Source organism: Xiphias gladius, chromosome 13 (assembly GCF_016859285.1).
Source record: "Xiphias gladius isolate SHS-SW01 ecotype Sanya breed wild chromosome 13, ASM1685928v1, whole genome shotgun sequence".
Lineage (NCBI taxonomy): Eukaryota > Metazoa > Chordata > Actinopteri > Istiophoriformes > Xiphiidae > Xiphias > Xiphias gladius.
The window spans coordinates 13,027,429-13,055,209 of NC_053412.1; the positions used below are offsets into that span (position 1 = coordinate 13,027,429).

The 27,781-nt window shown below is 41.9% G+C and overlaps 1 protein-coding gene across 1 annotated transcript; it reads left to right on the forward strand.

Annotated features, from left to right (window-relative positions):
- Nucleotides 1-142: 142 nt before the first annotated feature.
- LOC120798233 (transmembrane protein 47-like) lies at nt 143-26,459 on the forward strand. The gene is made up of 4 exons (XM_040142381.1): nt 143-191; nt 312-547; nt 18,976-19,116; nt 26,281-26,459. The coding sequence occupies exons 2-4, from the start codon at nt 319-321 to the stop codon at nt 26,457-26,459; spliced, it is 549 nt and encodes a 182-aa protein (XP_039998315.1). The 5' UTR covers nt 143-191; nt 312-318.
- Nucleotides 26,460-27,781: the final 1,322 nt, after the last annotated feature.

Genomic DNA, 27,781 nt, shown 5'->3' on the forward strand with positions numbered 1-27,781 from the left:
GATCCCTGGGAGCCCTTGACGTCAGCGCAGCAAACGGTGGAGATCTCCGGTGCGCGGCGGCAGCGGTGCCTACAGGCGGAGCGTCCGTCCAGCGCGCAAGGCAGGCGGCTGCGGTTGGCACCGGCAGCAGCATCGACCGCGCTCGGCCGACACTTCCCCCGACCGACCCTCGCATCTCACATCTACACACCGTGAGGAGGGCATACATCAACACACATCCAGACACGCAAACTCTCTCACACACACACACACTCTCTCTCACACACTCATCGACATCCTCCCTGGGTTTCGAACCCTCTTTGCCTCCCCAGCCTCGCCATGTCCTCTGCGGTCACCGAGACGGAGGAGTCGGCGCGCGGCTCCCCGCTGACGCCGCTCAAGCTGGTCGGGCTGGTGTGCGTCTTCCTGGCGCTCTGCCTGGACGTGGGAGCCGTGATGAGCCCGGCGTGGGTGACCGCCGACGACCAGTACTACCTGTCCCTGTGGGAGTCCTGCTGGAAGCCGGCGAGCACCGAGAACTGGCAGTGCAGCAGCACGCTGGGCTCAGGTAACGAGAAAGGGTTTGGGGGGGGGGGACAAGTCACAATGCATGGGCTTCTAAAGATAATAACGAGCGCTCCATCCGTCCTGTCCCGTGCGCACCGGACAGGGTACGCTTCCATCGGTGTTGTTTGAGGGTACTCACCTCTTCTGTCGTGCTTTACCAGCAGTTTTGAAAATACTAGAGAAACAGAGTGGTTCTGCTCTACAGCAAGTAATGATGCTGAAGCTGAGTCGGGATGATGGAGGGATAGAGAGGCATTGTCCTGGCCGGCACCGTGGCTCCCCCGCTGCATCCATCCAGCCGTTTCAAAGCCTCCTCCCGACAGCTCCCTGTCAAACCCGTGACTCCACCGGGACCTCCGCGTTAATTCTCGTGGAGGGGGGGGGAGTGAAGGGCTGGGGTGCAACTTCAAACGGAATCCCACTCAAAATAAGTTTGGCTTTTTTTTTCTTTTTTTTTTTTGATCTCCGCCTTTGACTGCGACGAGAAACGGGGTCGGGGATAGAAGCGTAACACCGGTGCAGCTGGTTGTACCTGCACCGAGGGCTTCCGTTGCCGGCGACAGCCCCCCCTGGCACATTCCCCCTTGTTTTCCTGCTCCCCCCTTTTTCCAAACGTGACATTTTGAGAACACGCACTAAACCTGACGTTAATGGCCGCACAAGTCGCCGACCGCCACAGGTCTCTCGGGTGGAGGGGGGGGAGGGGGGCACATGGAGCTGGATGAATGAGCGGCAGGGAATAGGTGAGGGCTTGTCCACAAACAGGTGAACCACCACCACTGGGCTGCAGAAGTCCATGTATAAACGCGTGGGAGACGCAACGATCGGGGGATTAATCAGACAGAGATGAATCGAACAATTTTCACAATAGATTGGTTATTATTCATTAATTCATATTTAACGGCATATCATAGGGCTTTGGACTGATGGGTGAACAAAACAAATCCTTTTAATATGTCAGCATGGCCTTTTTTCACTGTTCTCTGACATATGAACCAAACCATGAATTGAAAAAAATAATTGGCACATATAATAGTTAGTTACAGCCCTAAAATGTATAGAATAAAATGTATGTGTAATTGAATTTTAGTTTGGATGTAATTTATGTTACAAATTAAAGATTAAAAACATTTCTCCATGTACGTTATAATGTCTGATAGTGGATGATTATGACTTATCTCCCATTTGTGAGACTCTACACTAAAGAAATGTTCACACACCCGGACATTCTCCCGGGCCAGTTTAGGGCAATAAAGACATAACAGAAAAATAAATGTTGCCCAGGAGCGATGCTGTTCATTTTCAGATTGTTCTCGCTACTTCATAACGGTCACCGTCTAAATTATTAATGCTGCAAAGCTGCCACCACCTTCACGGCGGAGCGCTTCAGCTCTGCTGGATGTTGCCACTCACCTGCACCTAATGAATTCGTTTTTTTTAGCACAGGAGAAGGAAGGGGGGGGCGCTGGCTCAGTGCTTGATACGGAGCACATCATGTCTTGGTTTTTTTGTTTTATATCATCCTCCCCCTTCTTTTGTTGTCTAGAAGACGGCCCTGCTGTTGTGCCCAGGAGAGGTCTTGCAGTTTTAGGGCAGGGGAGGAGGGGTCAGTCGTGGATGTTGGATCGGTTTCCAGGGAAACACATTTCATGAGCATTCGTTTAATTGAGGCAAAAGTGGCTTTATTTATTTACCACCACTGATACTGGTGACACCGGGAGGTGGCTAGTGCTAATTACATATGAGGACATTAAAAGGGAATATATCTATCTATCTTCTTGTATCTCTTTGTTACACGCACACACACACAACTACTTTTGGTCACTCACATACACACGCACGCACGCACGCTCACTCTGTCTACCTGAAGAGCTGATGTGTGACCAGTCCATAAGTCCCTCTCTGTGAGTAGGGTGGGCTCGTGATTGTGTGTGTGTGTGTGTGTGTGTGTTACTGCTTGTGTACATTTGTAGCAACTGCGCAGTGTGCGCACGTATCCAGGGTGCAAGTGAATGACTGTGTCTCCCTGTGTGTACATATTTGTGATAGAAGGGGAGCCCGCGTGTTTGTATGTCAGTGTGTAAATTGGGGCGTACGTGTGTGTGTGTGTGTTTGTGCCAATAAGAAGCTACCACGTTGAGCAGACCTATTTCTGGACAGTCTTCTCTGAAGCCCAGCTGAATATTTCATGTCACACTCTGATTTCTCTGTTGTTGCATGTCTGCACCTTCTCTCCTAGGACCTAGACACACACACACACACACACACACACACACACACACACACACACACACACACACACACACACACACACACACACACACACACACACACACACACACACACACACACACATCCTTGTTTTACTATATTTGTGGGGACCCAGCATTGACATAACGCATTCCCCTAGCCTCTTACCCTCTTACCTGATTCTAACATAAACCCTAAAACCAGGTCTTAACCCTCAAACAGCCATTTAAACTTCTGGGGTCCAGAATTTTCATCCCCACAAAGTAGTCAGACCCCACAAGTATAGTGGGCTTTCGGACCCCATTATTATAGTAAAACAAGCCCACAGACACACATACACTTTGTGACCGCGTCATTCGGCCACTCCTTTCTTTCTGTCCTTGTCACATACATGCACACACATCCAGACTCCAGACCGGGACTCCCTGATTAGATGTCTTGGCGTGCGCGTAAATGTGCGAGCCTTAGAGATGCACACACATTGATCTTAAAAAAAATAAAATAATAATCACTCCCTGTTTGTGCCAGCTCCCTATGCTTGTTCCAGAGACAGAGAAAGACCAAAAACAGCAGTTTCTGTTAACTTAGCTCATCCTTGTCATTTATTGTGACGATTCGCTTGTTGTAGTAATGTGAAACTGAATCAATTGCTGCAAGAAAGTTGTCTTTTTACCGTCTTTGCTTCAGAAGGCGAGGCTGATACGGCGTAAGCTCCTGCTGGAGTTCGCAGATATACATTGGCTTGCACATGGGAAATTCAGCAAGGGGATGCTTGAACCTGCTTGGCCACCATAGAGTTCAAAAAGACTAATAGGGAAAGGTCAGCAGCCCAAACTGGGTTCTTTTTTTTATATATGCCTTTATGGCCTGGTCACACTTGCTTTTAAAAATGGTGAAATTTGGTGGAGGTTTGTAATTCATTCGGGTGGAATCGGCAGGATTAGCAGATCAGCAGGCCTTAAGAATTCTGCAATATATCATGCATTTAAAGTCATCCTTCTTATCACAAGTACTCAAGAACAATGCATAAAAATAAAAAAAAACAATGCCAGTCGAAATGTGATTTTTAATAAATTTAAATATAAACTATAAAATAGCAACAGCCTTAGAGTAACAGCTTTTATAGTACCACCTTTACCCAGGCTTGGCTAATTGTCTTTTTTTTTGACATATTATGAAAAGGTTGCACATTATTTACAGCATTTAATCCGTGGTGCACGGGTGTTTTGCCAAACATCTATACATACCTAGGGTCTTTAGAGACCTGTTATCTATGTAACACCGATTACATCACTTACAGATGCCAAAAAGTGTTATTTTCAAAAGTTATTAATATCTTTAACATATTATATATGACATATAGTTATTTTTTATTTTTTATGTACTGTTATACATGATATACTTTAGTTACTCAGTGATTGGGGCGGTGTCCGAAATCACTCCCTTTTTACTATATCGTGCACTGTATTTACCCCTCCCCCCATTTTATTTCTGTGTCCAAACAGGAAAACACAACAGTACTTGCTATTACCTTCTACCTGCATACCATGGAAAAAAAGACACTCCTACATGCCTTAGCTCTGTAAACACCTATAAAGTTTAGGGGGGAAAAAAAACATTAGAAAAACCAAGATGTTTAACGGTGAAAATCATTAAAAAATAGGAACTTGAAGGCGTATTTAACTAAAATGAAGTAATTAGACTGGGAGTAAAATGGTCCCAGGTTTCTAAAGACCTGAGGTATAAACCTAAGGGTTACACTGATGACGGAGCATCCACAAGTTCCACACAAACTGTGAAACTTCCCTTGTCTCCAGCAATAAGCATTAAAGAATCCTGTAATGTATGCAGACACAGCTGTGTTCTGTGATCATGTAATACCTCAGTTAGAGTAAGAGAATCTTTATCTCACGACATCCACAGCATAGCTTCTAATTAATGGAAGTGAGATGGAAAAAACAAAGTCATAAAGGAGGGATCTCATTGCACTGTATTGCATGAGCTTTCTGCTAACGTCAGCATTCTAACATGTTCACAACGACAATGCTAACATGCATATGTTTAGCAGGCATAATGTTTACTGTGTTGGCATGCTAACATTTCCAAATGAGCGCTAACCACACTGAACAGCTGATGGGAATGTCGCAGGGGACGCAAAATAAGTACCTTCACTGGCTCCCTGTCTGACAACAGATTCAATTCAAACCCTCCCATCTCGTCACTCATCACTTAAGTCCTCCATTATCAGGCCCACCATCCAGGAACCAACCACTAGACCTGGGGTGTCAGGTCCATAGCTAGGGAAGAGGTGTTTAACACTATGTGTTTTCATTTTCTTTTGGTTAAGATCTTCAACAACACTGAAATGCCTAATGGTAGATGTTAGTCCCCAAGACTTGGGAATAGTGACGTCATGTCACACGACCAAACAGCACCTGTGTCATGACCCTGCGGGCAGTCCACATCTGCTTTGCGCTCATGGCGGAGGCGGTGACTCCAACGTCCCCGTGTTTGTATCTGTCAATCTCGCCAAAAAAACGGATTAATTGATCCAAGAAATTAAACATCAGCAATGACAAATGTTCCTACAATGATGACTGGACTTTAAGTCCAGTAGCATTCATTATTGCATTAAAACAACATGACAATATTAATATATCATGTCACAGCATTCCACGTTACAATATTTTCCTAACCAGAGGCCCTGCAGTCTCACCAGACACAGGAATCCTGTGCTGCATCTCTGTAGTTATAACTTTCCATTTTGTGACACTTAAACCAATGTTTCTGACAGGAAACAGAAAGATGGAAATGTAACGCTTCATCTGTCAATATCCTATGTCCCTAATAATTGTAATAATTATACAAATATTTGAAATATGTACATATAATGTACTGTCTATAGTAGTGACTTATTATATATTATTCTAGCATTGTAAACCCAACTGTTGCCACATACAGGCACCCCATAGAGAAAAGATAGGTAGAACCATATAATAAAGGACAATAGAAACAAGGTAAAGGAGGCACTTCTAGTGTCAGATGTACCTAGTTTACATGAGTATAATAATATCAGATCCCACACAGTCAGTGACAGCTATGTAACGTTACCAGGATCATATTTCAGGAGATCAGCAAAGTCTGGCAACGCAACCGAAAGAGCGACAATACTACAAAACAAAGTAAATCCATGGATGTATCCTGAGTACGATGCGGACTGCCCACGTGGTCTTGACGTATGCAATTGTTGGTAATGTCACCTGACGTCACTAAATCTCTTCATGTTTCTCCTCAGTTCAGAAGTAGAAAAAATTCTTGATGACAGCCAACATTTGTTGAGCAGTGCAAACAATCTCGTCTGGCTAAACCTCCTTTCATTACTCTCCTGGTCTCCATCATACCTATACTATGTTTTAATGTACACATACAAACAGTTTAACTGCTGTCATTTCATTATTTTTCTGTTGTCAGACAACCGAATGAGCATTAACAGTGGTTTAATAGTGGCCCATAAATGCTAAATAGAGCAGGAAGACTGTAGCACTTTGTTTTGCCCTGCTGTTGAAAGCTGAAATGCAAACAAACGTGACTTGAGTCCTGCACTGTTGTGCTAAGACATTGGTTAAATTATGCACTTATTCTGTACACTCATTAAAAACTCAGACCAAAAAAAAAACCCAACAGACAATACAAGCTGGGATTTTAGATGCAAATCACATTTCTTTATATTTCACATTGTAGTTCTTTGTTGTATTTTTGGATGATAGTAATTTTGGGTTGCAGTTTATGTTGGCTGGTTTGCGATTCCACTTTTCTTCGTGTTTTTATTAACGCACAAATTTAACCCCCAAAGCCCTATCAAAAATTACACTCACCGAGCACTTTATTACTAGCCCTGGGTAGTTCCTCCCTTTGTTCTCAAAACAGCCTCAGTTCTTCTTGGAACCGATTTCACAAGATGTTGGAAATTTTCCTTGGAAATTCTGCTCCATGTTGACATGATTGCATCACATCATTTCCTCAGATTTGTCAACTGCTCATTCATGCTGCCAATCTCCTCTTCTACCAAATCCCAAAGATGTTCTACTGGGTTCAGATCTGGTGACTGCTGGAGGCCACTGAAGTTCACTGAACTCATTGTCATGTTCATGAAACCAGCTTGAGACGACTTTTGCTTTGTGACATGGAGCATTATCATGCTGGAAGTAGCCACTAGAAGATGGTAAACTTTGGCCTTAAGGGGTTCACATGGTCAGCAACAATACTCAGACAGGCTGTGGCATTCAAACCATGATTGATTGGTATTAAGGGGCCAAGAAAACATTCCCCACACCATTACACCACCACCAGCCTGAACTGTTGACACAAAGCAGGTTGGGTCCATGGATTCAAGCTGTTGATGCAAAATTCTGACTCTATTATCTGCTGCCTCCGCGGAAATCTAGATTCATCAGACCAGGCTACATTTTTCCAGTCTTCAACTGTCCAGTTTTGGGCAGTCTGTGTCCACTGAATCCTCAGATTTCTGTTCTTGACTGACAGGAGTGGAACCCAACGTGTTCTTCTGCTGTTGTAGCTCATCAACCTCAAGGTTGGACGTGTTGTTCTTTCTCAGATGCTTTTCTTCTCACCACAGTTGTAAAGACTGGTTATCTGAGTTACTGTAGCATTTCTGTCAGCTCCAACCAGTCTGGCCATTCTCCTCTGACCTCTCTCATCAACAAGACGTTTCCATCCACAGAACTGCTGCTCACTGGATGTTTTTGTTTTTGGCAACATTCCGAGTAAAAACTCTAGAGATTGTTGCATGTGAAAATCCCAGGAGATCAGCAGTTTCAGAAATATTCAAACCAGCCCGTCAAAATAACCAAGATCACATTTCCCACCCATTCTAATGTTTGATGTGAACATTAACTGAAGCTCCCGACTTGTATCTGCAGGATTATATGCACTGCCCTGCTGCCACATGATTGGCTGATTGGATGATTGAATGAATAAGCAGGTGATAGGTGTTCCTAATAAAGTGCTTGGTGAGTGTATGTCTGAATGACAAAAAGCCATCAATTTAACAGATACAGTACATGTAGCAAGTAATGTCACTTATTTCATGTCGGTAAAAGGGCTGAGGGAGTATTGTCATTAGGTGAGTTTTGATGTTGCGATAGTACAGAAACCTAAACAGTAGCATTAACAGCAATTTCCCTAAAGAAATCCTGGATTTGAATTCCCTTTTGAAACATTGTAAACCTGACTGTTGCCACATACAACCCCCCCCCCCCACACACACACACACACACACACACACACACATACAATGCACTCTGTTGAAAGGTGTCTGAACCCTAAGAACTTACACCCGGAAGCCAACTTACTTTTTCTCTTTATTCTCTTTCTGCCTTGCAGTCACCGTTTTCTACCCTCCCTTTTCTCCTCCTGTCAGCATCCACCTATTAATCTTCTCCTCCATTCACTTATCTCTCCTGTTGTTCCCGCCATGTTCCTCCTTTTCTCATCTGCTCTTCCCCTCATCCTCTTTCCCTTTTTTCTTTTCCTTTGTTTTTTTAGAACTCCGATTTCACGCTTTACAATGTGTTAAGAAGATGCTAAAGAAACATATTTGTTTATTGATGCTTTTTCAGTCCAAAAATGACAGCTTCCAGTGCAACGACGATTAGACAACAAAAGATGTGCTATTGCTACAAATGGGTTTGTCATTCACTTGACCTCGAGAGGATTGACTGTTCCTGGACTGACTAGTGTCTGACTCACTTTTCCCAGACTCATTGTTCCTGGACTTTGTTGGATTTGGTTACACCCTGAGATACTTAAACCATCACTGAAAGTGAGGAAACCATACTATGCTTTCTCTTTCTCAAATTTTGTGTAGTTTGTTTACCAAGAATTACAAAAATTGGGGAATTTTTTTCAGCATATTAACCAATTTTGCATGCGTAATATTTACACATTTAAGAATAAATGCCAAAAGATGTACTCGATTTTGTGGACAGATGTGATTTGAAACCCATTTAGTGCAAGTGTTGTGGCCTGTTTTGACACACATTCACCATGCTTTGTTGTCACAGATTTGAGACCGTTCACCACTGAAGACCTAAAAACCTCAATAAACGTTGACTCCTCGCTCTCTGCCCTTCTCATCTTTCTCCATCAGCCTATCGATCAATCCCTTGCTTTTACTCTCCTGGCCTTTCATTTGTACTCTCAAATGAATTGGCTTTTTCTCAATTTCTCAATCCTCCTCCCATTTTTTCATCTACGTTTTGTTTGTCATTACCTTTCCTCTCCTTTCTTCTTTTCTTCCTCTACTTCATCTTCCTTTCTCCTCCCTGAGGGCTTCATTGTTGTTCTTTGTTACATTTCTAATGTTAATAATTTTTCCTTTACAATTTCACCATCTTTTTTTCCTTAGCCCTCCCAATCTCTCCTTTCCATTTTCTCCAGGGTCAAACCTTTCCTCCCTTTCCTTCTCTCCATCTTTCCCTCCTCCCTCACACCCTCCTCCCTCACACCCTCCTCTCCTATGACTCCATCTCTCCTCTCAGTGAGCCCCCAGAGACACCCATTCTATTTGTAGCAGCTGAACAAGGAATGGGAAATGATGTGGCATTCAGTTCTGTGGGAGACAGACAGGCAGGGGAATAGCAAGGAACCCCCCCCCCCAGCTGCCAAACCCAAAACTTACACACACACACACACACACACACACACACACACACACACACACACACACATACACATGCTCTCTGGGGGCATGATGGGGAAAGGGTGGTCCACTTGGTGGATGCAAATCATGTTTTCTTCAAAGCACTTACAGTATCACAGCAGCAGTATGCGGTGAAAAACCTGTAAAGTCTTAAAACAAACTAATTGTAAATTATCTATGGGCATAAATGTACAAAATTCCTCTGCTATTAACTTGCAATTTTCTTTAAATTAATTCAGTTTTTAAACTTTCATCTGCCATCTGCAGTCTTTTATTAAATTTAAGCATTAATAAGCAACAATAGTTTCAGATCCAATGTGTGAAATACAGAGGGTCTCAGACCAGTTAAAATCAAGGATCCATCAAAAGACTTTTGAGGGTCTCAAAAATGAAGATAATCATGTATTTCTTTCTATGCTGTAATGTTTATATTAGAGCTGAAACAATTAATCGATTAATTTACCAACAGAAAACAAATGATTTTGATAAGTGATTAATTTTCAGCTTAAGTCATTTATCAAGCATCAGTTTTCAGTTCTAGCTTCACCAATGCGAGGATTTTTTTTTCTGTGTTTTACAGTTCATCATTGTAAACTGGGTTTTTGGCTGTTGGTAATACAAAACAAGACATTTGAAGATATCACTTTGGTCTCTGGGAAACTAAGCTAACTAAAGCATTTTTTTGGACATTTTATAGATCAGACAATTAAGTGATGATTTTCTTTAATAATAATGAAACTAAGCGTTAGTGACAATGATACCTGTATGTTGAAAGGTGATGAGTATGTCAGGAAATGTGACTACCATTGATCATGTAGCAGCTAATGGAAGCGTGGAAACAGCCACGCTAGCAGCTCTGTCGGGCTGTAGGCACAGCGGTGCTTTGATGTGATCTTTCACCTGCTGGTGGGGCTTAAGGAAAAGTCAGGGGATCAGTAAAGTCAGTAGTTTTCGTCCTCTGGGATCCATGAGTCTCACAAAATGTCATGGATATCCATTCAATAGTTGTTGAGATATTTCAGGCTGGACCAATGTGGTGGACTGACAGGCCGACAGACTGACCACCACACCAACACTGCTAGCTTACAGTGGCAAGAAAAAGTATGGGAACCCTTTGGAAGTACCTGGTTTTCTTCATTAATTGATCGTAAAATGTGATCTGATTGTCATCTTAAGTCTCAAGTATAGACAAACACAATATGCTTGAGCTCACAACACACAAACGGCGACACCTGGAAGTTGCTCAATGTCCTCCCAGATCAAAATCTTCATTAATGTTTATAATCTACACTGATCAGCCACGACATTTAAACCAGTAACCAGTTTTAATGTTTTGGCTAAATGGTGTATATTTATTGTTGTGTGTATATATACAAATACATATACTTGACCTACATTTACTCATTTGGCAGACACTTTTATCTTTTACCCAAAGTGACTTACAAGTGAGGGAACTTTGGCACGGGGACAGGAGAAGCCTTGGATTGAACCGCCAACTCTGCAATCAATGGACAACCTGCTCTACCAACTGAGCCACAGCCGGCCTCTCAGCCTGACTACCTGATTTCAATTTCCACTACAATGAGGGTTTCTAAAGACAGAAGCACAGCCATGCCTTAGGCTAGCCGGTGTCTCCAGTAGTGGCAAACCTCTATAGGGAAGAAGTAGAGAGCAGAGCCCTGATCTCCAAAAACTGCTCCCAGCCACTGGTTTATGTACATGGATAACACTTGGGTCAAAATCAAAACACAGGAAGGGGAAACCTTCACAGAACACATCAATGCAGTGGACACCAACATTAAGTTCACTCGGGAGGATGTGAAAGGAAATAGTCTGGCCTTCTTGGACTGTGCGGTGCACTCTGAGGATGACAAAAGCGTCAGCATCGTAGTATACAGAATGCACACACACACAGATCAATATTTACTCTTTGAATCTCATCACCCACCAGTGCACAAGCTAGGGGTTATCAGAACCCTACACCATCGGGCTCACAACATGCCCACAAGGACAAAGGGGAAGGAGATGGAGCAAAAACACATCAGGGAAGCACTAAGAGCATTGTGGTTTCCCAAACTGGGCCTTTTTCAAAACCACAAAAAGATACAGGAGAGACAGAGAAGAAAAGAACAAAAAATAAAATAACATTGCCGTTCCTTTCATTGTGGGAGTATCTGAAAGACTCAGGAGGATTTTCAACAAACACGGCATCCCTGTGTACTTCAAGCCCAGTAACACTCAAGTCACTCAAGTAAACCTCAAGGCAGAAGCTCGTCCAATGGAAGGACGAAAGCACCCAGACATAAGCAGAGCAATGTAGTGTATGCAGTTCAGCGCAGTGAGGAATGCACAGACCTGTATTTTGGGGAAACAAAACAACCACTTCACAAGCGCGTGGCACAACACAGGAGAGCCAACTCCTCTGGTCAGGACTCAGCAGTCCACCTACAGGACCAGAGAAAAATCATTTGAGGACGGCGATGTACACATTTTGGCCAAAGAAGACCGGTGGTTTGGAAGAGGCTTGAAAGAAGCTGTCTACGTCAAACTGGAACGACCATCAGTAAACAGAGGAGGTGGACTGGACTGGACACTTATAAGCCAATTACAATGCAGTCTTGAGATCCCTCCCCAGGCAACTTAACATCCATTCACACTGTGAGTCATGTGACCCTGATGACTCACATGATTGCTGAGTGGACCAGTGACTCACATGTGACCTCATCGACCTCAGGGTGTTAATGCCCCTCTAGAGGTTAAATGCCTCGACTCCCCACCAGTCATTAAGAACTATAAGGGTTTCAGATGTTATGTAAATGTTTAGGGTCATTGTCCTGCTGCATCACCAGCTTCAGCTGGCGGACAGCCACCGTGCCATTATCCTGTAAAATACCTTGACAAACTTGGGGATTCATTTTCCCCTCGATACTGGTGAGCTGTCAAGGCCTGAGGCAGCAAAACAGCCCCAAATCATGATGCTGCCTTCACTGCACTTCACCATTGGAATGATGTTTCATGTTGATATGCAGTGCCCATTTTACACCATACGTAGTGGCTGTTCTTCCCAAACAATTCAAGCTTAATTTCAGTCCACAAAAATATTTTCCCAGTAGTGTTGTGGAGTGTCAAGGTGCTCTTTGGCAAACTTCAGCCGTGCAGTGATTTTTTTGGGTAGAATCGTGGATTGGATTCCTAGGCTTTCTAACTCCTGACTCCAATTAGGTTTTGACGATATCCTTAGCCTAGGGGTTCACATACTTTTTCCTATACTGTGAATGTTTGAATGGGAGAATTTATAATGGTCCATGTGGCAAATTCTACTGTCGCCTACAGTATGTGTTACACTTTCTGTGATACAATTTGATCAATCTGCCAAAGTGTGAGGAGGAAACAGAAAAGGCTTTGCATATTTTGTGTAAGAAAGAAAACAGTTCCATGAAACTCAAGACCCAAACGCATAATACGCAAGCAGGCAGGTATTCAAAACAAAATTCTGAGAGCTTGACAATGAGCACAAAGGGAAACCGGGCAGAGGGGAGTGTCTGGGTCTGAAACGACACAAGAGTTAGTGCCAATAAAAACATGGAACTGGCAGAAACACTAGATGGAGTGTGACACCATGATAAAAAACAGCAAAAGAGTTAAACAGCTAAAGCCTCTGTCCGTCCGTCCATCCGTTATATGCTACTTTTGGGGACAAATTTTAGTGTGTGTGTGTGTGTGTGTGTGTGTGTGTGTGTGTTGCCTTGTTTAAAAATGATCCCAATGAGATGTAATGCGGCAAACAAGTTTTAGATATGGAAAAAAAGAGCACTGGTATTGGATTGGGAATTAGTATTGTAAAACTCTCATGTTTGTGCCTATAATCAGTGAATTAAGACCATCTGAGATATTTAAAATTTTACATGAATCTCGTGTAGTATGTCAGTTTTTCTGGATGCTAGCAGTTGCTCTGATGGCATGACTCAGTCTTAGTTCAATACCTGCTGTGAATGTATGCAATTCTCAAATTATCTTCGATCTAAAGTCTATCATTTGTGTAGTAGTGAGCAGATCGACCTCAGAGGCCGAATCTCGATGACGTCGGTGATCTCCTAACTATTCAGCTAGTGCTATCGTCAGATCAAAATTTTAATTTGTTCCGTACTTTGGCTTATGACCAGTTTCCTTCAAAATTAACGTTCCCAGCAGCCTCAGCTGCACTTTGTGTTCTGTGCTACTTTGCAAGTTAGCAAATGTTACCGATGATACTAACATGCTTAAATGAAATACTGAATTTAAGGATAAAAAAAAAAAAGCTTATTAATTTCAAAGATGATAACCAGAAGAATATATGGATACAGCACTAGCACATGACCTGAACAGTTCCTGTTGGTAGCAAAGCTTTTGCCATGACTTGCAAATTATTTGTGTTGGATTTTGTATTTTGTCTTGTGAATTTTGCTAAGAACTTAGTTAATGACCAATATGTCTCATGTTTGAATACAGTATAATTCATTAGTAATCATTTTGGGGTAAAAAAATAGGACTAACTATAGGTTATCTAGTGTCAGGTTAATGAATTATATAAGAAAATTGGAATGTCCTTAAATGATGAGTCAATTTCCTAATCACTGATTTGAAATGTAATCATTAGAGGATGGATGTTAATCATTTTGCTGACCCTCTGACGTTTCATGCAGTGGTCAGAATTTCTGTGCTTTGTACACGAGCCATCCTACACTACAGTGCCTTACACGGTCAGAGAGCAGTACCTAAAGAAACAATGAAGTTGAGAAAAAAGAAAAAAGGGTTTGAAGGTTATTAGCCAAACTATGTCAGACCTTAATGGAAACCCCCTTTTAGGCTGAATACTTATCGTTGCAGACTTTACATAAAACCCAAAGAGATCAAGGGGGCACAGGGAAACAGTATCTACAAACAAAATGTGTTCTTGTTTCTCCATCTTTCCATTTGAACTAACAACCTAGGTCAATAAGTTAATCTTTAATTAAATAGATTTTATAAATGTTAATTAAATTTAAAATTTAGATTCTGATTTCTTATTTGATGCCTTTTAGTTTCATGCTGCTTTTGATTCCTGCTGCTTCCAAAAACAGCAAAACCGGCTCTCTGTTCTTTAAGGGAAGTTAAATATGAATGCCTGATAAAGCACCTGAGCCTCCCGAGAGCTCTCTTTTCACCCGCCCTCAGTCTGTCTGTCTGCCTCGCTTCCCTCATTCCACTCCAGCATATCTCGTTGCTTTGCTTATACAGGGCAACTATTTGGGCAACTCTCGGGGGGAATCCGAGAATTGCCTCAGTATAGTTGCTCTTGTAGAGACGACGTCATGTGAAATTCAGAATTTTTTTTGCCTGAAGGGCTTCACCAGAAATGTGAAGCGAACAGATGCAAACATGTGCACATGAGCAGATCAGATTCAAAGGCTGAAAAATAAATATTTGATTTGGTTTTCACGTAGAACTACCTTGTTCATCAGCAGCATCATTCAAACTGAAAATACTCTTTTTGAGTTGCTTTGCCTTTACGACAAGGCGATCGTACAAGATGTCTATCTTCTTACTCATCTCTCCTCTCTTCTTTCTGCTCTCTGTCACTTTCTCTTCTCTCCTTCCCACTTTCTCCTCTCTCATCTTTAATTTTCTCCTCTTTTCTCTGCCTGTCACTGTCCACCCCTGTATCATCTTTCAACTCACTCTATGTCTCTCCCTCTAAATCTGTCATCTCTCCTTATCTATCTCTCCTCCGCCGTCCATCATTCATAAGCACTTTTACCACACTAGAGCAGCAAATTTAGGCATGGCCTGTATTTACACAACATGCATAGCTGTAAGATAGAAAATTAGTTCACTTTAATCGTTCTGTAGTACGCTGTCAATGCTCTCTACTGGTGGCTTTGCATCTGCACTGACAGCTGCAGTTCATTGATGTTTTATCCAGAACTTGAAGTAAGAAAAAAAAAAAAAAATCTATATCTATCTCTATATCTCTCTATCACTTTCTGGTTTTGCGGTGTCGTACAGAAATAGGTTTCACAGCATCATGCCTGAGCCCGGCCAGTTTGACAGCATTCCATCTGCTCACAGTGTGAAGGGAGACCGGTGAAATAAAAAGCTTGCAGAAATGGTCAAATCTTTTCTCCCTCTGTGCCCAGATGGATTAAATGTCAAGGTGTGTGTCCTGCCCCTAAAGGCCCGGTAACAAAAGCAAAAAAAAAAAAAAAAAAAATCCACATGAATTTTTCATAGCGAGTTCAAGATGCAGTCTCACCATTGACCAATAACAAGCCATATTGATGGTGCTGACCTTTGAGGAAACATAGAGCTGGAGAGTCCACAGAATGGAGTGTCACAGCTGGTGGTAGGAGCAAAGGCGGGCAGGACCCAGTGCAGACACACAGGCAGGCTTTAGCAGATTAAATGATGAAGACCAGGCTTACAAAACAGCTGGGCAGGCAGACAGGTACAGACAACAGCTAACTACACACCGGTAGCGGGAACGGGAGGCCGCAGTATGAGCAGAACAACGGGAAACTCAAAGAGACGTTAGCAGACGGACTGACAGCTGACTAGGGAAAAAGGGTTGGTATGAATACAGGAGGGCAGCTGAGGGAGAAGAGGAGCAGGTGTGTAGATGGGCGGGGAAGGTCCAGTGATTGGAAAATGGAAAACAGGTGAGCAGGTGGATATGGAGGCAGGAAGAAAGTCGCCGGGACATCTGGCGCATCTGGTGGATTATGACAGGTGGCTGTACTGGGGGGGGGTGGTAGGTCGGACGATGGGAACAAGAGAGCCCAGAGATGAGTTACATCACAGTTACACAACAGTATCTTAAGTTTGCTAACATTAGCCACGATAACTTACTGCTCATGAACTAGTGCTAATGATCATGATAACTGATGGTTAGCTTGTCAGCTAGATACCTCATAAAGCTTTTTAAAAACACGGTACACAGAAAATAATAATTTAAAAAAAAAAAGCTTTGAGAACTATTGCGACTGACTAGCACTAGCATGCTCCGAGCTGGCGAGCGTGTTAGCGGCTATTTCACCCGCTACGGCAGTTCACCAGCGGGGCCATCTGAGTAGTTACTACGTCACCGGTCTTCTACAACCACATATCTCACGAAGGGGCACATTTGAATTTTGCCGTGCCACTCACTGGTGTGACCCGGGCTTAAAAGCGTGCTCAGAAAGCTCCTGAAAAGCATTTTTCATCTTTTGTTAGGTGCAAAAAATTGGACTGCTGGACCATTTGTGAAGTCCCTGTTTATTTGGCCCAAAGAGCCAATGCAACAAACGTTGACTGTGCTCTAGCTGGCGAAGTCCGCACAGTCCGTGTGTATGAGAGTGTCTGTTTGTGTGTGTGTGTGTGTGTGTGTTTGTATGCTAGTTCAGTGTGCTTCAAACCTCAGTGTTCCCCATATATAAATGTGGACAGATTTTTGATAACATGCCAGCAAAGCTTTTTAGCTGAGGCTTTTTGTCATCTCAGGTATACTAAGTGCTTTCTCTCTTCATTACTTTCACTCAGTGCTGCTCTGTCCCCAGACCCTTCACGCCCCCCCACCCCCCCTCCTCCTTCTCCTCCTGCTCTTCTCCTCCTTTTGGCATTTCTTTTCATGCTGCCCTCTCCCTGTCCTTGTAACATTATGCCGGTGCCTCTCCACTTGTACGTGTCTCCTCTTTTATCGCCATTCACCCTCTCTGAGATGCTTACCGCCTCATTGCCACCAAACCTCTCTTCATCTCACTTGAACTTGTCTCTCCCTTTTTTCCTCACTTCCCCTTTGTTACTCGAGTCCCTTTGTTTTCTGCTGCACTGTGCACTCATTTGCTCCTCCTTTGCTCTTTTATTTCTTCGCTCTTACCTTTTACCCCTTCATATATTCAATTTCCATCTTTTTCTTCCTTCCATCTGCCTGTCTTACCTTGCCTGTCACCCCACTTACTTCTCTCCTTCCCTTGTTTTCCCTCCTTCCTTTCTTCTATCTCTCCATGCTTTTGTCCCTCATACCTTCTTTCCTTCCCTATCTTCCTTCCTTCCTCAGCCTGTTTATTCTTTATTCCTTCTTTTCTTCCCATTCTGCCCTTTCTTCTTTTCATTGCCTTTATTTCATTCATTCTCCCTTTTTCTTAACTTAGTCATCCGCCTACCTTCCTCCATCTCCTCTTCTTCATCTCCTCTTTCCTTGCGTCTTTCCTTCTAAAGTTTGATTCATTCCATCCTATTTCACTCTTCCTTTTACCTTGGGTTGTTTTCTTCCCTCCATCTGCCTAACTTCGACCTTTCCCTACAGGTCCTACCATTTTCCCCCTGTATTTTCCTTCCCTCGTTCACAGATTTCTTCCATCTTTGATTCCTTTTCCTTTCTTTCCCTCCTCCTTCTTTACTCTCTTCTACCTGTCCACGCTTCCTGAACTTCATTCCCTTGCTTTCTTCGTCATTCCTTTATTTCCTCATTCAACCTTCACTATCTTTCCTTGCTTTCTTTTTCATTAACTGTATTGCCTTCCTTTTTTAAACACACTTTTCTTACTTTTTCGTAACATTGTCCATCCTGTTCTCATCTTCATCTCTCCTACTTCCCTTCATCTTTTTCTTTCTTTCCTTGGGGCTTTCCTTCTATATTCTTGGATTCATACTACCCTCTTTCTCTCTTTCCAGTCACCCTATATCTTTTTCCTTCCATCTTTCCATTCCACTTATTCTTTCCTTCTCTCATCCCCCTTGCTTCTTTATTCCCTTCCCTTGTCTTCTGTATACATATAGTACAGTATATACATATACTGTATAATAGTGTGTTCTGTATATATACAGTAGTATATGTCCTTGCTCTCTTTATTTTCATTGCCATTTTTCATTCTTTCTCCCTTCCTTTTACCTGCCTCCATCTATCCCTCCCTCTCCTCTTTGCTTGTCTTTTTCCTTTTATATCCCTTGATTCACCCCATCCTCCTTCTCTCTTTCCTTCCACCTTCCATTCTTTTCTTTCTTCCATGTACTTGAGTTCTCTGTTACCTTCCCTCCCTCTGTCTTCACTTCCTTCCTTTCACCACACTGCCTTTTCTCCTTGATTCCTTCCTCTCTTGTGACTTCCTTCCTTCTCCCCCCACTGCCTTCCTCCTTCTCCACACGATCAACATACTTTATGGAAATAAAGGCAGTAATACCGTATATTAAATGTCAAATAAAATAATATGTCTCCTGTGGCTCTGTCTCTCCTCCCAGGCCACCCTCAAGGTCTTGTGCATTTCATTTTTAGTGCAGGTATGCATTCGCTATATTGCATTTATTCATGAATGTTCTCTAAATGTTTATTTTTATGCAACTATTTCTTGAACGTTGCATTTGTCGGGTGACTTTGTTTTTTCTTTCTACGTCTCTTAACCACTTTTTCCATCCACCTTCCTTCTCCTCCCTTTCTGCCCCGCTCTCCTCCCTCCTTCCCTTCCCAGACTGGCAAGTTGCTACGCTGGCCCTGTTGCTAGGGGGTGGAGCCCTGGTGCTGATGTCATTCCTGGTCGCTCTGGTTGCCGTGTGCATCGGCACGAGACGGCGATTTTACGCACCCGTCGCCCTCATGCTCTTCGCTGCAGGTCAGTGCACACATACACATGAACTGTAGTCCGTACACAGTCACACCAGTGCTGGGTTGAAGGCCACTCACTCATTATGCACTAAAATACACATACTTAATGGCACAGACACACTCACACAAAATAAGATTACTTAATTAGCCAATTTAGACAAGGTAACTGGAAGGTTGCGGGGTAATCACATTGAAAACTGACATGCATTTAAATGATAATCCTTACTTACTGATTAAATAGGCACACAGACTGCACAAACACACACATTCTCACATTGACACTCACACACACACACACACACACACACACACACACAACAACTCCTCTCTCCCTCAAACTCATTTAGAGAAAATCCTATTTTTAGGATTCGGGCCCGGCAGGATCACAGCAGGGCGTCACGCCTGTCCGTTTAATTTCCCCAGTCAGTCCAATCTCAAGTTGGACAACTGTGAAGTTTCCACATTTTCCCCATTCTCAGCTGTCAGAATAATTGGGAAACTGAAGTGGAAGTCTTCTTATCCTGAAAAATGCTTTCAAAGTACGTATGAAGAAGGAAAATTCATGAAAGGATTGGAATTAAACAACCTTATTATGTCTGGAATGACATTTGACCTGTTCAAATAGACTAATTTTACATGCTGTAGTGACTGAGAAGCTTTTTCTCTTTATCCTCAGCAAACAGACACTGTGACATTTACAGCTTGAGTACACGTAGAGCGTAGCAGGAAGTGCCACTTTGTCCGGCTGTATTTTTCCCCAGTGCAAATTCCTTGTCAAAGTTTTTTCTTTAATTAGATCTTCCATGGCTTTAATATAGAAACGCAGGAGACCACTGTGTATTGTAACAATGCTACAATGATGATAACAATGGTTTCTGAGAAATCATGTCTTTTTCCAACAGGTTTGGCATGAGAGGTGGCTTAAAATACTAAGCCTCAGCTCCATACAGTATATAAAAGAGTCCAGTCAGAGGCACAAATCACAGCACTTCTAGTATCAGATGTAGCTAGTTTACATGAGTGTAATAATACCAGATCCCACACAGTCAGTGACAGCTATGTAACGTTAAAAGGATCATATTTCAAAAGATCAGCAAAGTCCAGCAACATAACTGAAAGGGGAGCAATACTACGAAGTAAAGTAAATTGAGAGTGTGATGCAGACTGGCCGCACGGTCGTGACGAATATGATTGGTCACGTGACATGACTCCACCACTCCCGAGCCTTGAGAACTTAACATCTGCTGTGTCACTGCCAGTAAGCTCTGCCCATGGTCCCGCCCCAAAAGCGGTGATTTGAGAAGTTAGCTATTATTGGCGTGTCTATGCTGCCCACTGCTGGACAACATTGAAATGTAATACACCTCTTCACTTTGCATGGAAAATTCGTGTCACATTGAAAAACAATTCATTCAGTTATTAAAGACAAAAAAATAAAACAATTACAATTTAACATGTTTTTCATTTAATTATGGCACAATAAATGCATCCATAAAAAGCAAACACAAATAACAATGTATACTGTATTTCCCTTTATTGCTGTGTTTGAGTTGTTTTCATTTAGGCATTTACAATCTTCCATATAACACTCTGCCATAAAATTGACCCATAACTGGAAAGTGACCTGATTTAAAGCAAATCTATTATAGGGTTTCTGAAAGGATGGACTTTAGCTCCCACTCACCATCAGTGGCACATGCAACAAAATTGTAAAGAGCATCTTAAGAACAGCTGAAAATCTTCAGTGGTTAACTTCTCAACTTCCTGTAGTAGCGGACAAGTGTACCTGTGGGTGTTTCAGTACACCATCACATCACTTATGGCCTGGTTACGGGTACAACTGAGCAGACCCCTAACCATACCCAGCATTGCTGATAGGTACAACTGACTCAGACTTTGAATCACAGTGCAGTAAAACACTGCTTTTCAGTCTGGTACGAAATTACTCTTTAAGCCTGGTGATTGGATGTTTCATACCGAAATGCACTGTGGGTGTTGTATTTATCTTCCCTTTAAGTTTTATATGCACACTGACTTGTACTTTTGACTTTTTTTTTTTTTATCAAAGAACCAGATTTTTTCTAATGCAGTTGCTTATCTCTTTTACTGATGATGCAGCCAGGAGAGTTTCATGTCTGTCTGAGCCTTGGAAGTGCTCCAACTGCCAGTCACCTAATGTTGTCTTTGGGGAAAAGGAAACTTGCCGTCTGCTTCCAGATCCCTGGATGCCCAAACTAACTCCTCACTTTGCAACTCTATTAAGTATTCCATGTTAACGTCACTATTAATGCAGTGGGATCTCAATTGTTAACCTGCACGGTAACACTGTCATATACTGTATGTAAAGATTTTACTTTTGAACAGCTTTTGCCAGGAAATCTGTCTATGAGGTTCTATAGAACCTGAAAATATAGTAATCAAGATTCCATTTAAATAATAATAATAAAATAATAATCTTTATTTAAAGAGCACAAATTAAAACAAGCAGGTCATACACATCAACAGAGTTAAAACAAGCAGATCATAGAGACAATTACAGTAAGAGAATGTCAGTGTCACTAGCAAAAAGGGCAATTGATAAAAATTTATAAAAATAATAATAAAATCAATAAAATTAAAATAAATATATAAATTGAATATTTAAAAGAATCAAGTGGGCAGTCAAATCTGGGCAGTCAGTAAATTTAAGTAAAAGCAGAAAACCTCTTCGATAAAAGTATATTTTAAGAAGAGATTTAAAAGAAGTCACTGATTCCAATGACCTGATTTCCTCAGGCAGCTCTTTCCAGAGCTTCGGGGCTCTGACTGCAAATGCTCTGTCCCCTCTAGTTTTCAGCCTTGCCTCGGGAACAACTAAAAGACCTCTGCCTGAGGATCTCAGGCTACAAACTGGTTCATATGCAACTAAGATTTCAGATATATAAGATGGAGCAAAGCCCTGAAGATTTTTAAAAAGCAATAGTAAGATCTTTAAATCAATTCTATAACATAATGGAAGCCAGTACAAAAAGGCTAAAACAGGCATCCTGTGGTCACTTCTCTTAGATCTTGTTAGAAGTCTAGGGGCTGAGTTCTGTACAGCCTGGAGCCTATTAATAGATTTTTGGTTGAGTCAGGTGAAGACGCTGCTGCAGTAATCAAGGCATGAGGGCATAAAAGCATGTAAAATAGACTCTGTGTCTTTAAAAGATAAAATAGATCGTACTCTGGAGATATTTCTTAGAGGATAAAAACAAGACTGCACAAGTGCTTGTGTGTGCTGCTCAAAACTTAAGTTGCTGTCAAACCAAACGCTAAGATTCTTTGCAGCAGGCTTCATGTGTTCCAACAAGGGACCTGCAGATGTCAGGATTTTTTTAGCTATGTGCTGGGAACCAATTACAATATCTCTGTTTTGCTTGAGTTAAGTTGAAGAACATTTTGTGCCATCCAGCTTTTGACATCACAAAGGCATCATGTAGCGTACTCCACCCTCCAGGATCAGTGGCTCTAAAAGGCAGGTAAACCTGTGTGTCATCGGCATAGCAATGAAAGGAAATACCATGTCTATTAATAATTTGTCCAAGGGGAAGCTTGTACAAGGAAAATAAAATTGGTCCCAAAACTGACCCCTGTGGGACACCATACTTAGCAGGAGGGAGTATTTCACAGGAATGAGGAGAACCATTCTAAAGGTGTGCCAGATATTCCTTCCCACTGCCTCAGCCTGTCTAACTGTGGGCGTAAGTTCCAGAAAAACAAGGACAGAGCAAATCCCGTCATTGGCTGGCCATTAGAAGGTCTGCTGGGACACATATTTTTCTAAAATTAAAAAAAAAAAAAAGTGTTGTATGTTTCTTCTTCATGACCGAAATTCTACTTTTAGTATTTCAAGTGTTTCTTTATATTTATTAAATAATGTGTTTCATCTGATTACAATACGGAACTCATTGATTGCAAGTTTATTTATAATCATAAACAAGCAAGTAATTCTGGCTGGGTACATTAATGTTATGTTTTTTCCTGAACCAATTTTGCGCTAGTGTTTTGACACCGAATAGTTTCCTTATTTACTTCCTTCATCTGTCAGGGGTGCCAACTTCCGATCCTTGATCAACCCAAACATCCTCTGCTTCTCCTTTCACTGTTGTTAAGAACACCTTCAACACAGCAGTGGCAGTGGATGCAGACATCTGCTCTTGGCCACTGCTTAGATTGAAAGATGGACGAAAAAAGAAAGTGTTTCTGAATTTCCAGAACTGTAGCTGCAGCTACCAGGTTTGCTACAAAAATGCTGTTTGAGTCTCTGAAACACAGTGATCTACTGTTAGCAATATTAGCATTGTAGCTAAGGTGTCACCGTTTAAGTTAGGAGTTCTGGATTAGTAAATACCAACCAATTTGGAACATGCAGCGGAAGACCCTTTTTTTTCCCCGCTGTATTGCGAATACGCCTTTAGCCTGTAGAAAGGCAGAAGTTTGCGATGTTAAAGCTGCTATGTGTTAATTTGAAAGTTTTCAACTTTGTGCCACCTAGTGGTAGTATAAAAAAAAGGCACGGTGCCAGACAGCAATGAACTAATACTAAATTTCAATGGGATTGAATTTTTCTACAAAAAAAATGTATGCCAATAGATGAATTTGAAAGACACTGCAGTCACAGTTAAAAATTAGAGACATGTGGCTTTTAAATATTAACAATACAAGTAACTTTAAAATATTAGCAATGCAAGTGTAAATGAGTAGGTTGGAAAACTTCCTGAAAAAATATTTATAATTATTATATCTCGTGGGACTGATCTTACCATAAAGAACATGTAAAGAACATGTTGTTAAAACTGGATTAGGCTGTCATTTTCAGCACCACAGGATCAAACCAAACTAAATGTGCCCACACACTCCTTAATCATCATTACTCATTAATTATTTACTTTACAAAAAGTCCAAATGCACTGTTTTGGTCCAATAATAAATACTTAAAGGAAAAATAAACCGAGGAAACAGAGATCAGTAATCTATGAATACTTATACAAACAAACAGAAAACACTAAAACAATAGCTGTCAAAATCAACTTGCTCTGCCAGGATGGGGCCTAAACAACCTCTCCAGATGATATCCTAAAAGCTGAAAGCAGTGGCAGAGTGTTTTTGGGTAGACTATAAAGAGACCTTCATTGAATGATGGATCACATACACACTTCTAAACAACCAACTACATCTTTAAGACTTGTTTTTGACACCATCTGTGTCAATATTTGCGTGTTTTTTGGAAATTATGCACACCGTGTAGCTTATATTTTTCATTCAGGGAAGTGCCCAAGCTTCTTTATGTTCCCGCAAGACGAATTCCTGTTGAAGAAATAAGGATTGATGTGACCTCCCTTGTTGCACTGCCATCCATCTCTCCCTCCTCCCTTTTTAAACATCTACCTCTTTGCCCACCCCCTTTTCCCCTCCCTCTGTCCTCTCATCTCCCTTTATCCCTCCTTCCCATCCTCAACTTGACCCTTTAGTCTAACAATGATCCTTCTCTTGTCTCATTGCTCATCTTTATTATTTCCTCTCTCCTCTTACTTCCTTTTCTCCACCATCATTCCCTATCTTTCTTTCTTGTCTGATCGAGTTTGATTTATTTTGTTTTTCTAAAACATGCTAAATGAAATTAAGCTAAATGACTCTCCCTCAGGGCATGCAGTTCTCTGCTCGACCCAGTTGATGCTAATTTCTGCTGTTTTTCTAGCATCACTAAACTGATTTGTACATGACTGCTAGAAAATGTAAACACAAAAAAGTCTATGTGACTAAAGCCCCTGAAATCAAACTCATTAAACTTTACAGGGGACCCATTTTATATCAGAGGAAGTTTGTACAGGATGTACTTTTTCATTAAAAAAATAAAATATTGACACCCTACTGTGAAAAACACCATTTTGAAGCTTGGAATACTGCAACGTTTCTTCCACGTTGACTCATGTTTGTACTATTATCACTGTTGTTCTACAATTGATAATGATGATTTAAACCCTCCTGTCTCGTTCAGTAGGCACCCAGGCTGGTATCTTTTTGTAATAGCTATATTAAATATAGATACTGATTACAGTCTTCTTTAAATGATCTTCCTGCCTCATCATGTAGTTCATTTCCCACATGCTCTATAAACTCTAGTTTCATTGGCGACTATGGACAGGTTTCCCATTTACAGTTGTGGAAGTACACACAGCAGGATGTAGAATGCACATCGCCACAATGTCATGATAGCCAATATATGGACATTTTCACAACACTTTGGTGTTGGTGAAAATAACACACATTGGTTATGGTTCGGGAAAGATCGTTGTTTTGGTTAAATGTAAGTAAACAGGTTGTGTCTGAAGTCATTGTGAACTTTTTCTGTATTAAACCAGACCAGGATCTTTCCCGAACCTCAACCAAGTGCTGTGAGAGTCTAAACCTCAACATAAAACCGTTTAATAATTGTACCACATGATCTGATATGCTGGCAGAAAACAAATGCATCTTCTGTGAACATTTTACTGATAGGTACAGTATCAAAGTATTTGGGACTTGCCAAATTAGTAAATTAGCAACATTGCCTCATTATGTTAATAGAAAATAGAAATAATCTGGTTGAAATAATATTTCCTGCAAAACGGATTTGCCGTTGCTGTTTAGTAGTACATAACTGGAACTGGAACTGGACACTGTGTTGCCCATGTTATATTAATATGAATGTCTGGCTCATAGTGAGAAATGACCTGTGAGTGTCCCAGACCATCAATATTACAAGCATAATACTGTGATGCCTTTTCCATTCAAACACATCAACCTGTCACCTTTAGCAAAGCATTGGACACAGAGCCTGGCAAACATTTGCAATATTCATGAAACTGCAGTAACATTGTGAGCCTTCTTACCTTAAATCTGGCTTTTTCCTCACCCATTTCTGTGCAAAACTATCAACGGAGGTTTCCTTTCTGTCCCTTACTTTTGTAATTGGTGCAGTTTATGCAATAGAAACAATTCTTCATGTTGATCTCCCCATAAACTCTCAGTCATTCTGGTATATTTTCTACTCCCTGCATGCACGTGCATCTCACAATGACATCAGCGGGACACCATTAACACAAATATTTTTTCTGGTTTTACGGAATGATACTTTGCCTTGTAGTTACCATATCTATGTCTCTTCCAGTTGTGCTCCAGGCCTGCAGCCTGGTCCTCTACCCCATCAAGTTCATCGAGAGCATCAACCAAAGAATCTACCATGAGTTCAACTGGGGCTATGGCCTGGCCTGGGGGGGAACCATCTTCTCCTTTGGTGGGGGAATCCTGTACTGCCTCAACCCGAAGAACTATGAGGAGTACTACTAGGTCAGATTCAAGCTGGAAACCCTACAGTTACATGCTAGGAGAGGTATTCAGAGGGGTGACAATGGTAGGTTTTCAGGGGTGGGGGGTTTGGGGGTGGGGGTGGGGGGGACCTTTTAAAGGCTCAGTTCCCAAGAACTGTAGGGAATACTCTACACTGGATTTGAGCCAAAAACTGTCGCAATCGGGCTGAAGCTCGCAGTCAGGAGATTACTGTCCTTGGCGCAGTCAACAAAAGTGTGAGAGCTGAGACTGATGGGTATTTGAACTGGCAGCCCTGATGTCAGCAGGCCCGTCCAGGGGAGGGGTTGAGAGATGGGTAGGGGTATTACTGGTTTATTCCCAGGACTTGTGACACACCTGGGGCACACTGGCAACCACCTTCCTTGTGTACAAAACTGCAAGAACTACTCTTATTGTGTTACTAGTGACAACTCAACCTGTTAACTCAGTTACTTGGGAAACAGGATGTCAGACTGGGAGGCTTTTACCGCACGTTTACACACGCATGCACATGCAAAAAGGAACGTGTATCTTCATCTGTAAACATCAAATACTCACGCTGGACATCTTCAAAAATCTAACCCCCAGTCTCTTGCTCAATCAGTGCATCATCATCATCATCATCAGTAGTACTTATAGTTGTGGCATTTTGTTTTCCAGAGTACTCTGTTGTTCTTAAACTTTCACAAGGATGTGGAGGAGGATTAGACACGATAGTTGTACTTTATAACTTTTAATACGACAGATAGATTCCTGTTGGAGGGGAGTTAAAAGGGAGAAATAAAATAAAGACACCCAATCAATATTCTGTTCTCGAGCCACTTGTCTGTTACTGTGGCAACCCACAGGGTGTGCACATGCAGCTGTCATGATTGATTAGCCATAGTCACAGGTGTGAGACGGGACTGTGCTTTGCTTCCTCCAAGGGTCTGCTAAATTTCGATTCCCTATCGAGCCCAGTTTCTCCACAACGTGACGTTTGGCGCACCCTTCCTCCTCTGGTCAAGCACCGCTGCATCTTTTTTTGGATGGGAGTTTCCACTATACACACCGCAGACAGATGGAGTCTCTAAGTGACCATGTTCACATGCACAACAGTAGTTTAAGAAAGCTCAGATCACTGTTCTGAATGTAATTATGTGATTATGTACTCAGCTGAAGTACACTCAGAGGAGGACATATGGAAAACTTTGACTTTGATATACACTTCTTGGGGCAAACATATATCTCTGTCTGGTTTCTTGAACTTAAGTTGCATCAGTGCTGGGTTCAAGTGGAGGCGGATGGGCAGTGTGACCTTTAGCTTTTAATCAAGATGGTGG